The 13,749-nt window shown below is 39.8% G+C and overlaps 1 protein-coding gene across 9 annotated transcripts in view; it reads left to right on the forward strand.

Annotated features, from left to right (window-relative positions):
* Positions 1-13,749, forward strand: part of Gpc5 (glypican 5) — a 1,404,356-nt gene that overhangs the window by 583,987 nt on the left and 806,620 nt on the right. Inside the window, exon 7 of one of the 9 annotated variants that reach the window (XM_060391593.1) lies at positions 9,744-9,858. The exons of the other annotated variants lie outside the window; for them this stretch is intronic. Coding sequence (XP_060247576.1) covers positions 9,744-9,785 — 42 coding nt within the window. The 3' untranslated portion in view covers positions 9,786-9,858. Of the gene's footprint in view, positions 1-9,743; positions 9,859-13,749 lie in introns of those variants that run through there. 9 annotated transcript variants of the gene reach the window in all.

Consider the following 13,749-nt stretch of genomic DNA (forward strand, 5'->3'; position numbering starts at 1 on the left):
CAGTGATACAGTTTTATCCATTTGTATTTTTCTTAGACTTCACATCTTCTTTATAGCCATAGCTTTTTTCTCAAATAGCCATAAATAACTCAAATGCATTACAATTCAAGAATCCAATTTAAAATTACCGATTGCCAAGCCAAACCAGCTTTCCTTCAAAAGTGACCACCACAGATATAGGAACAAAGCATTTCAAACAGTTCTTTCTTCAGGCTCATGCCATTGTGATACTTTGCTAATGAAGACTGAACTGAATGGCCAGAATACTGATGAGATTCAAGCAGTGTATTGAAAAGTCTCTAGAGGCAATGATGAATATACCTCATTCAGATTCAATTATTGTTATGCATCTATGTAAGTTTGCAGGACACTATACTCTGTAGATGACAGAATTTAATTTTTTTCTTTTTTTATTTTATTTTATTAATTACACTTTTTCATTCTGCATCCCCCCATAAGCCCCTCCCTCCTCTCCTCCCAATCCCACCCTCCCTCCTCCCTCTGCATGCATGCCACTCCCCAAGTCCACTGATAGGGGAGGTTCTCCTCCCCTTTCTAATCTTAGTCTGTCAATTCACATCAAAAGTGGCTGAATTGCATTCTACTGTGGCCTGGTAAGGCTGCTCTCCCCTCAGGGGGAGGTGATCAAAGAGCAGGCCAATCAGATTATGTCAGAAGCAGTACCTCTTCCCATTACTAGGTAATCCACTTGGACACTGAACTGCCATAGGCTACATCTGTGCAGGGGTTCTAGGTTATCTCCATGAATAGTCCTTGGTTGGAGTATGAGTCTCTGAGAAGTTCCCTGTGTTCAAATTTTCTTGTTCTGTTGCTCTCTTTGTGGAGTTCCTGTCCTCTCCAGCTCTTACTATTTCCCACTTCTTACATACAATTCCATTCACTCTGCCCAACAGTTGGCCATCAGGCTCAGCATCTGCTTTGATAGTCTGCAGGGCAGAGGCTTTCAGAGGCCCCCTGTGGTAGGTTCCTGGTTTGTTTCCTGTTTTCTTCTTCTGGCTTTCAGAAGCCCTCTATAGAAGGGTCCTAGTTTGTTTCCTGTTTTCTTCTTCTTCTGATGTCCATCCTCTTTGCCTTCCAGGATGGAGATTGAGCATTTTAGTTAGGGTCTTCTCTTTTGCTTAGTTTGTTTAGATGAACCAATTTTAGTGGGTTTATCCTTGTTGTATGTTTATATGAGTGAGTATATACCATGTGTGTCTTTTTGCTTCTGGGACAACTCACTCAGGATGATCCTTTCCAGGTCTCACCATTTACCTGCAAATTTCATGATTTCCTTATTTTTCATTGCTGAGTAATAATCCATTGATAGAAGTACCACAATTTCTGCATCCATTCTTTAGTTGAGGGGCATCTGGGCTATTTCCAGGTTCTGGGTATTACAAATAAATCTGCTACAAACATGGTTGAGCAAATGTCCTTTTTGTGTACTTGAGACTCTTTTGGATATATGCCTAGGAGACATATGACTGGATCTTGAGGAAGTGCTATTCCTAGTTGTCTGAGAAAGAGCCAGATTGATTTCCAGAGTGGTTGTACAAGTTTACATTCCCACCAGCAGTGGAGAAGGGTTCCCCTTTCTCCACAACCTCTCCAGCATGTGTTGTCACTTGAGTTTTTGATCTTGGCCATTCTGATGGGTGTAAGGTGAAATCTCAGGGTTGTTTTGATTTGCATTTCCCTAATGGCTAATGAGGTTGAGCATTTCTTTAACTGCTTCTCTGCCATTCTATATTCCTCTATAGAGAATTCTCTGTTTAGCTCTGTTCCCCATTTTTTAAGTGGATTATTTGGTTTGCTGCTTTTCAGTTTCTTTAGTTCTTTGTATATACTGAATATGAGTCCTCTAACAGATAAAGGGTTAGTGAAGATTCTTTCCCAATCTGTAGGCAGTTGCTTTGTTTTGATGACGGTGTCCTTTGCTTTGAAGAAGCTTTTCAGTTTCATGAGGTCCCATTTATTGACTGTTGCTCTTAGAGCCTGTGCTGTTAGTGTTCTGTTCAGGAAGTTTTCTCCTGTACCACTGAGTTCTAGGGTATTTCCCACTTTTTTTTCAAGCCGATTTAATGTGTCTGGTTTTATGTTGAGGTCTTTGATCCACTTGGACTTCAGTTTTGTGCAGAGTGACAAGTATGGATCTATTTTCATTTTTCTACATGTAGACATCCAGTTGGACCAGCACCATGTGTTGAAAATGCTATATTTTTTCCATTGTATGGTTTTGGCGTCTTTGTCAAAGATCAGGTGTCCATAAGTGTGTGGGTTTATTTCTGGGTCTTCTATTTAGTTCCATTGATCTACCATTCTGTTTCTATGCCAGTACCATGCAGTTTTTAAAACTGTTGCTCTATAGTACAACTTAAGATCAGGGATGGAGATACCTCCAGAAGATCTTTTATTGTAGAGAATTGTTTTAGCAATTCTGGGTTTCTTGTTATTTCATATGAAGTTGAGAATTTTTCTTTCCAGGTCTGTAAAGAATTGTGTTGGTAATTTGATGGGCATTGCATTGAATCTGTAGATTGCTTTTGGTAAGATGGCCATTTTTACTATGTTAATCCTGGCAAGCCATGAGCATGGGAGATCTTTCCATCTTCTGATATCTACTTCTAATTCTTTCTTCAGAAACTTGAATTTTTTTTTTCATACAAGTCTTTTACTTGCTTGGTTAGGGTTACTCCGAAGTACCTTATGTCATTTGTGGCTATTGTGAAGGGTGTTGTTTCCCTAATTTCTTTCTCAGCCCTTTTGTCTTTTGTATACAGGAGGGCTACTGATTTTTTTGAGTTAATTTTGTATCCGGCCACTTTGCTGAAGGTGTTTATCAGCTGTTGGAGTTCCCTGGTAGAGTTTTTGGGGTCACTCATGTATACTATCATATCATCTGAAAATAGTGATAATTTGACTTCTTCATTTCCAATCTGTATCCCCTTGATCTCCTTCAACTGTCTTATTGCTCTAGCAAGGACTTCCAGAACTATGATGAAGAGATATGGAGAGAGTAGGCAGCCTTGTCTTGTCCCTGATTTCAGTGGGATTGCTTTAAGTTTCTCTCTGTTCAGTTTGATGTTGGCTATAGGTTTGCTGTATATCGCCTTTACTATGTTTAGATATGTGTCTTGTATCCCTGATCTCTCCAATACTTTAAACATGAATGGATGTTGGATTTTGTCAAATGCTTTTTCAGCATCTAGGGAGATTATCATGTGTTTTTGTTTTCTTTTTTTAATTTTTTCATCATGTGTTTTTTTTCTTTCATTTTGTTAATATGGTGGATCACATTGATGGATTTCCTTATATTGGACCACCCCTGCATACCTGGGATGAAGCCTACTTGGTCATGGTGGATGATATCTTTGATGTGTTCTTGTATTCGGTTTGCGAGTATTTTGTTGAGTATTTTTGCATCAATGTTCGTAAGGGAGATTGGCCTGAAGTTCTCTCTTTTTTTTTTTTTTTGTTGGGTCTTTGTGAGGTTTAGGTACCAAGGTGACTGTGGCTTCATAGAATGAGTTTGGTAATGTTCCTTCTGTTTCGATTTTGTGGAATAGTTTGAAGAGAACTGGAATTAGCTCTTTTTTGAATGTCTGGTAGAATTCTGCGCTAAAACCATCAGGTCCTGGGCTTTTTTTGGATGGGAGACTTTCGATGACTGCTTCTATTTCCTTGGGGGATATAGCACTATTTAATTGATTTACCTGGTCCTGATTTAGCTTTGGTAAGTGGACTCGATCAAGAAAATTATCCATTTCATTTAAATTTTCAAATTTTGTTGCGTATAGACTTTTGAAGTAAGTCCTAATTATTGTTTGAATTTCCTCAGTGTCTGTAGTTATGTCCCCCTTTTCATTTCTGATTTTGTTTATTTGGATGGGGTCTCTCTCTGCCTTTTAGTTAGCTTGGCTAAGGTTTGTCTATCTTGTTGATTTTCTCAAAGAACGAGCTCTTGGTTTCATTGATTCTTTGAATTGTTTTATTTGTTTCTAATTGATTGATTTCAGCCCTGAGTTTGATTATTTCCAGCTGTCTACTCCTTTTTGGTGTGTCTGCTTCTTCCTTTTCTAGGGTTTTTTAGTGAGCCATTAAGTTGCTTGAATGTGCTGTCTCAAATTTCTTCTTGAAGGCACTTAGTGCTATGAACTTTCCTCTTAGCACTGCCTTCATTGTGTCCCACAAGTTTGGATATGTTGTGTCTTCATTTTCATTGAGTTCTAGGAAGATTTTAATTTCTTTCTTTATTTCTTCCCTGACCCAGCTGTCTTTTAGTAGCAAGTTGTTCTGTTTCCACGTATGTGTAGGCTTTTTGCTATTTCTGTTGTTACTGAGGTGCAGCTTTATTCCATGGTGATCAGACAGGATACAAGGGATTATTTCAATCTTCTTGTATCTGTTGAGGTTTGTGACCAACTATGTGGTCTATTTTGGAGAAGGTTCCATGAGGTGCTGAGAAGAAGGTAAATTCTTTTGTGTTTGGGTGTAAAGTTCTGTAAATGTCTGTTAGGTCCATTTGATTCATGACCTCTGTTAGAGATATTGTTTCTTTGTTTAATTTCTGTTTAGTTGACCTGTCCTTTGTTGAGAGTGGGTGTTGAAGTTTCCCACTATTACTCTGTGGGGATCTATGTGTGGTTTAAGTTTTATCAATGTTTCTTTCACAAATGTGGGTGCCCTTGTATTTGGGGCATAGAGGTTCAGGTTTGTGATGTCTTTTTGGTGGAATTTTCTCTTGATGAGTATGAAGTGCCCTTCCCCATCTCTTTTGATTAATTTTGGTTGAAAGTCTATTTTATCAAATATTAGAATGGCTACTCCTGCTTGCTTCTTGCATCCATTTGCTTGGAAAGCTGTCTTCCATCCATTTACCCTCAGGTAATGTCTATCTTTGTGATTTAGGTGTGTTTCTTGTATACAACAGATTGCTGGGTTTTGTTTATGCATCCATTCTGTTAGTCTGTGTCTTTTTATTGGAGAATTAAGTCCATTGATATTGAGAGAGATTAATGACCAGTGGCTGTTAAATCCTTTGACTTTGATGTTGGCTGTGGTCATAAGGTTGTGTGCTTGTTTGCTTTTTGTTTTACTGTAGTAAGGTTAATTATTTCCTGTGTTTTCTTGACAGAAGCTAGTTTTCTAGGGTTGTATTTTCCCTTCTATTGTCTTCTATAACACTGGATTTGTTTGTAGGTATTGTTGAAATTTGTTTTTGTCATTGAATATCTTGTTTTCTCCATCTATGGGGACTGAGAGTTTTGCAGGGTATAGTAGCCTGGGCTGACATCTGTGTTCTCTTAGGGTCTACATGATATCTGTCCAGGCCCTTCTGGCTTTCATAGTCTCTGTTGAGGAGTCAGGTATGATTCTAATGGGTTTGCCATTATATGTTACTTGGCCTTTTTCTCTTGCAGCTTTTAGTATTTTTTTCTTTGTTCTGTATACTTACAGTTTTGGTTATTATGTGGCGGGAGGATTTTCTTTTCTGGTCTAATTTATTGGGCGTTTTATAGGCCTCCTGTATTCTTATTGGCCTCTGCTTTAAGTTGGGGAAATTTTCTTCAATTATTTTGTTGAAGGTATTTTCTGGGCCTTGGTACAGGGAATCTTCTTTTTCCTCTATTCTTATTATTCTTAGGTTTTGTCTTTTTATGTTGTCTTGAATTTCTTGGACAGTTTGTGTCAGGAATTTTTTAGATTTAACATTTTCTTTGACAGATACATCTATTTCTTCCATTGTATCTTCCACACCTGAGATTCTTTCTTCCATTTCTTGTAGCCTATTGGTTATGCTAACCTCTGTAGTTCTTGCTTTCTTCCCTAAGTTCTTTCTCTCCACAATTTCTTCCATTTGAGTTTTTTAAAATTTTTCCAATTCTATCTTCAGGTCTTGAGCTATTTTATTGGTTTCCTTCACCTGTCTGACTGCATTTTCATGTTTTTCCATCAATTCCTTCAGCTCTTTTTTTGAACAATCCACTATTTCTTTTATTTCATTCAGTGATTTAAGCATTTCCTCTGTAAAGGCCACAGACTGTTTGGCTGCAGCTTCCTCTATTTCTTTTCATATTTTATTTGTTTCCTCTGTTATCTTCTTCATGAGCATAGATGTTAGGTCATCTCCTTGAATTTCAATTATGCTGGGGTGTCTAGGGCTATTTGCCCCTGGATAACTGGGTCATGGAGTTGCCATATTGCTCTGGCTTTTGTTGGTTGAACTTTTATGTTGTCCTCTACCCATTGGGCTATCTTAGTTGTTTGAACGTAGTTTCTGGTTGTTCCTGGACTCTTGTAGTGGAGAGAATCTCTTTGGCAGGAAGATGGTTTTTCCTGAAGGAAGCCTTCTCAGCTTTTTGGGTATAGTCACTGGATGGCCGGTGTTTTTCAGGAGTTGTTACAGCTCACCTCAGGCATAGAGACCTGGGTGGTAACTGTGGTCCTGATTAGTCAAGAGGGCTCTCCTCTCACTGGGAGAAGTCCTGGAGACAGCTGCCCTCCTTCTGGGTTTCTTGCTGTAAATTTAGTGATCAGCTTCTGTAACCTGTGTGTCTCATGGTTTGGTTGGTTTTGTTAGGGATAACTGGTTGCCCCTTGGAGCAGTATCTAGGAGTTGATCTCAGGGTTCCCAGTCTTTTGTAGGTCTGAGGTTGGGGCTCTGTGCCCCAGAACCCAAGAGGTACTCTGTGGCGGGAGAGTACTGCTCTCCTGGTAACAGCAGGCTGTCTGGGGCACAGCAGTTCCCTGGGTTGGGCCAGTCTGTGGGACCTTTTCTGGGGATATACTGGGTTGCCTAAGTCTGTCCCCTTTGCTTCGTTCCTTGTTCCTTGTGAGGGTTTCTCCAGACAGCGACTCTAAGACTCTGGTGTCTTGGGCCACACAGTTCTGTCTGTAAGGAGTAGTTGATACAAAGCAGCCCTCTGGGCTAGCGGAGAGTGCGTCTGCCTGCTAGTCTGCGGGGGCTGGGTTCCCAATATCTCTGTGCTCCCTGCTTGGGCCCGGATCTGTGATGGCTGGGCATATTTGCCTGTTTGTGATCTGCAGTCTGCTAGACTTTCCCCAGGCACAGCCTAGGTGACCCCAGCAGCATGGTTTCTTCCTTCCCTGTGGGGCTCTCTCCAGGCAGGGGTTCCCAGTCCCTGTTGCAGTGGGGCGCACAGCTCCTCTGTATGGGTGAGCTGGGCATGCAGCTCTCCGCAAGGTGGGAGCTCAGTGGTGAGGGCGGCGGGTGCCCATGGTCTGTGAGACCTTCCAGGGAAAGACTGGGTGACCTGTGATCAGACTCGCAACTTTGCTTCCCCGTGGGGTTTTCTTGTGACTGGGACTCCCAGTCTCAGGCACCCTTGTGCCCACTGATCAGCCTGGGAAAGTGATCAGGACATGCAGGCTTGTGGCTCCAGCCCGGAGACCCAAAGCCCGAGTTACCCGAGATTTCTTCCGGGTTCTGGCTGGGCAGCCGAGAGTGGACCCGACCTATTCCCACACCATGGGAGCCTCCCCTCACCTGGTAAATAGGATCACTGTAGTTTCAGGGCCCAGAGTTCAGTCTCCTGGTCGCTGCACGGAGAGTGCTATCCTGCTTCTCAGACACAGTGCTCTCCCGGTGCTGCCATCTTGGCTCCCCCCCAGAATTTAATTTTAAATCAATTTCTTGTTAAGTTTTCTTGAACTAGGAAAATATCCATTGGGTCTATATCATAATTTAAACACTATTCAAAATGATGGTATTTTGTAGTAAATAAGATTGACTGGTTTTACATGATTTTATATGGAAATTACTGTTACTTTCTGAAAACCAAAAAGATAATCTAATCTCCTATAAAAAAAGTAGAAAATTTTAAATCACTCAATTTTTGTTGTTACTATTTTTCAGATTTTCAAATTGATATTGTTGGTGTCCACTTTTTATATTACAAATATGAATTTTGCATTCAAAAGTTGATCCAGAAATAAAATACATAAAAGTAAATATAAGCAGTTTCAAAGTTTCATTTGAATAGTTTTGTTATGGCACAATTTATTGTCTTTCATTCTGATGGTGTTTGAACATAGGGGCCCTGGAGGTAATTAGATTATTAGTTTACTATCTTCATTAATGGGCCTAGCACCTTAATAATCACCCACCCCTTCATCTAAAAACAAAATGAAGTGAAAAAAAACCTACTTTTTACTTGACTTTGGTCACCTATTGTAGGAAACATCCACAGAAAACTATAAGAACCGCTGCTTCTGCCCATATGTGAAGACTCATACTGTTTTATATTTTTCTCAATTTGTTTTGTTTTTTACTACATTCAGGAAACACATCCCTAATTTCTGGGTCAGATTTCCAAAAGCTTTTACAACCCCCTCTCCAGCTTTTCTTTTATTTGGGGGGGGGGGTCTTTTATTCATTTTGATTATGGTGGTGTATTTTTTTTAATTTTTTTTTTAGCAGCTTTATTTGTAATAGCCAGAAGCTGGAAACAGCCCAGATGCCCCTCAACTGAAGACTGGATGCAGAGATTATGGTACATCTACACAATGGAGTATTACTTTGCAATGAAAAATAAGGAAATAATGAAATTTGCAGGTAAATGGTGGGCGCTAGAAAGGATCATCCTGAGTGAGCTGTCCCAGAAGCAGAAAGACCCACACGGTATATACTCACTCATATAGACATATAACATAGGATAAACCTACTAAAAACTGTACATTTGAAGACACTAATCAAGAGAGAGGACCCTGACTAAAACGCTCAATCCCCATTCTGAAAGGCAAAGTGGTTGGACATCAGAAGAAGAAAACAGGAAACAACCTAGGAACCTGCCACAGAGGGCTTCTGAAAGCCAGAAGAAGAAAACAGAAACAACCTAGGAACCTGCCACAGAGGGCCTCTGAAAGCCTCTGTGCTGTAGACTATCAAAGCAGACACTGAGACTTATGGCCAACTGTTGGGCAGAGTGCATGGAATCTTATGTAAGAAGTGGAAAATAGTAAGAGCTGGAGAGAACGGAAACCACACAAGGAAAGCAACAGCTTTTCTTTTAATTAAATTTTTATTTTTTACATTAATTACATCTTATTCGCTTTGTATCCCAGCTGTAGCCCCTTCCCTCATTCCCTGCCAATTCCATCCCCTTCCTCATCTTCTCCCATGCCCGGGGAGGCCCTCCTCCCCTTCCACCTGTGCCTCAGGACTGGCTGCAATGTCCTCCTCTGTGGCCTGGCAAGGCTGCTCCTCCTCCAGCTTTTTTCATGGAAGAGTTCCTTGAAAAATGAGGCGGTGGGGGGGGGGGAGAATAAACACTAAGGATCTTGTAAGTCTATCCATTCAGGTAAACATAAATAGGAGGTATCAAAGTACTGGCGGACCAAGAAAGTTTAAATTTCTCCTCTAATTCAAGAATAGGTTAGCATGATATTTTATTTTGTGGCAAATCTGATTCACTTTATAGGATACACTTGGCAGTGTTCTTAGAACTCTCTGCAAAGCCATTGGCATGTTGCTGACTGACTCTAAGGAGGGCCACAATTTAGTTCTTCTATATTGAGACAATTGCTTAGGACTTGGTCACAAAAATGGAGGTATGTTGTTCTGACTCTCTACCTGACTACTAAATCACAGTTAGCTGGCTGAGGTAAGGTCCTATCACTTCCTAGAACTAAGTTTATTTTATACTAGCTGATAGTTGTTTGAATAAATCTTAACTATTTCTCACTTCAGAACATAAAAAAATATATATATTTAAATTTAGGTATTCTCAATTCTGAGGATGAGTTGCCAGACTGGAGTCTGAACCTGAAGAAGACTAAAGCCTGGGAGCTGAAGAAATGACTCCAAAGTTCAGAGCACACACTGATCCTCTAAAGGAGCTGGTTTCTGCTCCCAACAACCATATGGCGGATCCAGTTCTAAATGGTCTGGCACCGTCTTCTGCCTCTGCAGGCTCCTGTATGTATATAGTGCATATGAGCTCATATAGACATACAAACATCTACAAAAATAACAAAATTAATTAACAAGAATAGATACTACAATTCTCAGGTCCATTTTCTGTCCTGTGAGGTACCTGCCTAAGGACCTGTCTCAGTTAGCAAGCATGCCTTCATCAGGAGGTGGAGGACATGGCACTTGACCATAGACTTAGAAGCCTCTAGAACTGTGAGAAATCAATTCTGTTGCTTAAGGTATCAATGTGCACCATCTAAATGGAACAATATTTTGAAATATTGTTAATATTTTAATCTAAATGGCCCTTAATATTTGAGCTCTCCCTTTGTTACATATAATAATGAAGTTTTTAAAATTGTGTAATAAAAGAATATAATACAGTTATTTTTAAATGTTATTTTAATAAACATTTTAACCAGAAAATTAAATATGCACTATCATTTTGGGTAAATATTAAATTTCAGACCTAAACATTGCTTTGGAAGCATGCTTTCTCCTTAAGAACCAATTTCTCACTACCATTGTAAGATGTAGGAAAGATCTAGCTAGTGGAACTACAAGTTAAGATGCTAAAACTAGGCTCACATTTCAGTGTTACCCATGGGGCAAATAAAATATCTTGCCTGTTACATTCTTACATTGATGGTATTCATGGCCGGAGTTTGTAGGTTGTTGGTTTCATTTGCTTTGATAGCTGCTTAGGTTAGCTATATTACACTATATCAGTCTCTGTTGGCTCTGAACTACTTGGAGTTTGAAGAAGTTGAACATGAGTGAAATAACACAGTATAATGGTAAGGCAAATACAGTGAATGTACCATGAGTAACACAAAGTATCACCTGCAAGGTCTCATAAGGAGCCATGCTACATTTCCTCAGTGTCTTGAGTTAACACAGAAGGTCCTAACCTGTGAGTCAGTCAAGTATTCTGACTTCCATAGTGGAAACAAAGATGATGAAAACGGCTAGCTCCTAATCACAGTAAATCAGGGCTCCAATTCCAACCTGTGCCAAGAAAGCTATTTATTTTGCTTCCATTCCAAATATGTGCTAGAAGACATGAGCTAATGCGCATCGGCCTTTTAACATACCAGCTGATTTGCCTTTTGCTTTCATTATTGGCAATAGCCTGCATGCTTAAGTTACTAGGCAAATGCACTGGAAGCATGTCTACCTATCTAAATATCTGAACATTTCCATAGGTGAGTGTTGTTGTCTAAACATTAGCTCCTGACTTTTATGAGAATTTGCCAGCATTGCTGCTATTTATCTTTTAAATGGTGGTCAATGAACTGCATCTCTTTCCCAAAAGTTAGTTATGGGTTGAGGAAAAGATTTAACATGTTCCCTGCACATCACTGAGGAACCTATGCTTACTTATATTTGTGCCTGATGACATAGTGCCGCCACCCTAAAATCAAATGGATTATGAATTGTTTCTTAGAGAAAATGATAAAGCATTCGATTCGATAACAAATGAAAATCATGCTGTTAGAAGCCTGTACTTTGGCTTAAAAGACTTATGTTCTACATGGATGAAGAGAAAGTTGAGAAATCTTATGTAATCATCCTTATATTAAATTATTCCTTTGGATATTTTAAACATATCTTGCTAAGAAATGTTTAGAAATTGTTTGTAGTGAACATTAAAGAGGCTTGGGTTTTAAGAGTGTAACTAATCTTTGTCCTTAGTCATAGGCTTTTGATGAGGTTTACAGCAGCAGGCTTGAAATCTTTCTTGTGGAGCAGGTCTCATATCCAACCAGAAAGCAGTTGGTTATCACATAACTTCCATGCCATTATTGCCCAGCGGATAGATAAAATTAGTATTGTCATATGCAGGGTCGGGCACTGCATAAAACCAACACTGACTTTTCTTCTCTAGACGCTTCTATAGCATCTATGTGCCACACAGAGTTTTCTGGTCGATTTGATGTGGATTACTTTATTTCCTGCATTGCGAGTAAGTGCTGTCGATAGCAACAGTCTCACTACCTAGTTATGGTGGTCAGCCAAAAGCAATGGTCTGTGTTGTTGTGAGTAACTCAGGGCCTCTTGGCTAGTGTTTCATCCTGTGCCGTGTTTAGATATTCTCCTTTAATAACCATGCTTTTACTCACTTATAAGTGGATATTAGAAATATAATATAGGATGAACATACTAAAATCTGCACACCTAAATAAGAAAAGCAAGAAGGAGGACCCTGGGTAAGATGACCAATCCTCATTCAGAAATACAAATGGGATGGGCATAGGAAGAGGAAGAAAATAGGGATCAGGACAGGAACCTATAGAGGGCCTCTGAAAGACTCTACCCAGCAGGGCATCAAAGCATATGTTGAGACTCATAGCCAAACTTTGGGCAGGGTGCAGGGAATTTTATGAAAGAAGGTGGAGATAGTAAGACCTAGAAAAGACAGGAGCTCCACAAGGGGAGCAACAGAACCAAAATATCTGGGCACAGGGGTCTTTCCTGAAACTGATACTCCAACCAGGGACCATTCATAGATATAACCTAGAACCCCTGCACAGATGTAACCCATGGCAGCTCAGTATCCAAGTGGGTACCCTAGTAAGGGGAACAAGGACTGTCTCTGACATGAACTCAGTGGCTGCCTGTTTGATCACCTTCCCCTGAGGGGGGCATGAGCCTTATCAGGCCACAGAGAGAGACAATGCAGCCAGTCCTGATGAGACCTGATAAGTTAGGGTCAGATGGAAGGGGAGGAGGACCTCCCTCATCAGTGGACTTGGAGAGGAGAATGGGAGGAGATGAGGAAGGTAGGGTGGGATTGGTAGGAAATGAGGGAGGGGCATGGGTGGAGACAAGGGAGGAAGAGTAGAATTGGAGGAGAAGAGGGAGGGAGCTACAGATGGAATACAAAGTGAATAAACTGTAATTAATAAAAATAAAATGTATCTTAAAAATAAATTAATTTTAAAAATAAAACAAAATATACATACAATAAACATGTTTTCAGGGCATGACATTTCCCACCAGTGCAGTATATTTATGTTTAAGTTCCTTAAAAAATACATTATACTCTCTAATTAGTCTAGTGTATTTCCATAAAACTTCTTTATACATCCTTAGTAAGGAGTAGCTCATCTTCTGTCCATTCCCCACTCTCCTTGTTACCCATTTATACCTTTTACTTAGCGTATTCTGCGTACTGTCCCTTCATGTCATCCATGCTTTAATATTTTCTCAAAATAACTACTTTTTCTTCAGTTGATTAACACAGGTTTCACAGAGATTTTCATGAGTACTTTGTTCAGAATAAACTTTCTACCAACACCTCATTTTCACATCCAATGTCCTTCTCTACAGGAAACTGTCTTTCCCCCAATGTCCATTTTCTTAAGGCATTTACTCTCAGTAGCTCTTTTAGTTTCTTTTTTAATTTTAATTTTTTAATATTAATTACAATTTAATCACTTTGTATCCCAACTGTAGCCCCCTCCCTCATGCCCTCCTAATCCCACACTATCTCCCTCATTTCCTCCCATGCCCCTTTCCAAGTCCACTGACAGGAGAGGTCCTCCTTCCCTTCCATCTGACCCTAGCTTACCAGGTCTCATCAAGACTGGATGCATTGTCTTCCTCTGTGGCCTGCTAAGGCTGCTCCCCCATCAGAGGAGTCTCTTTTAATTTCTTGGCTTCCACATATACTACATTTTACACACAAAAGTTTTGAAGTCAGAATCCATATACCATAGTGGAAAAGTGGTGTTTGTCTTTCTATGTATTCTCACTCATTAATTTTCCCTCTAGATAAATCCAATTATTCAAAGTTTATTGATTTTCTT

This window comes from Meriones unguiculatus, chromosome 9, assembly GCF_030254825.1.
Source record: "Meriones unguiculatus strain TT.TT164.6M chromosome 9, Bangor_MerUng_6.1, whole genome shotgun sequence".
Lineage (NCBI taxonomy): Eukaryota > Metazoa > Chordata > Mammalia > Rodentia > Muridae > Meriones > Meriones unguiculatus.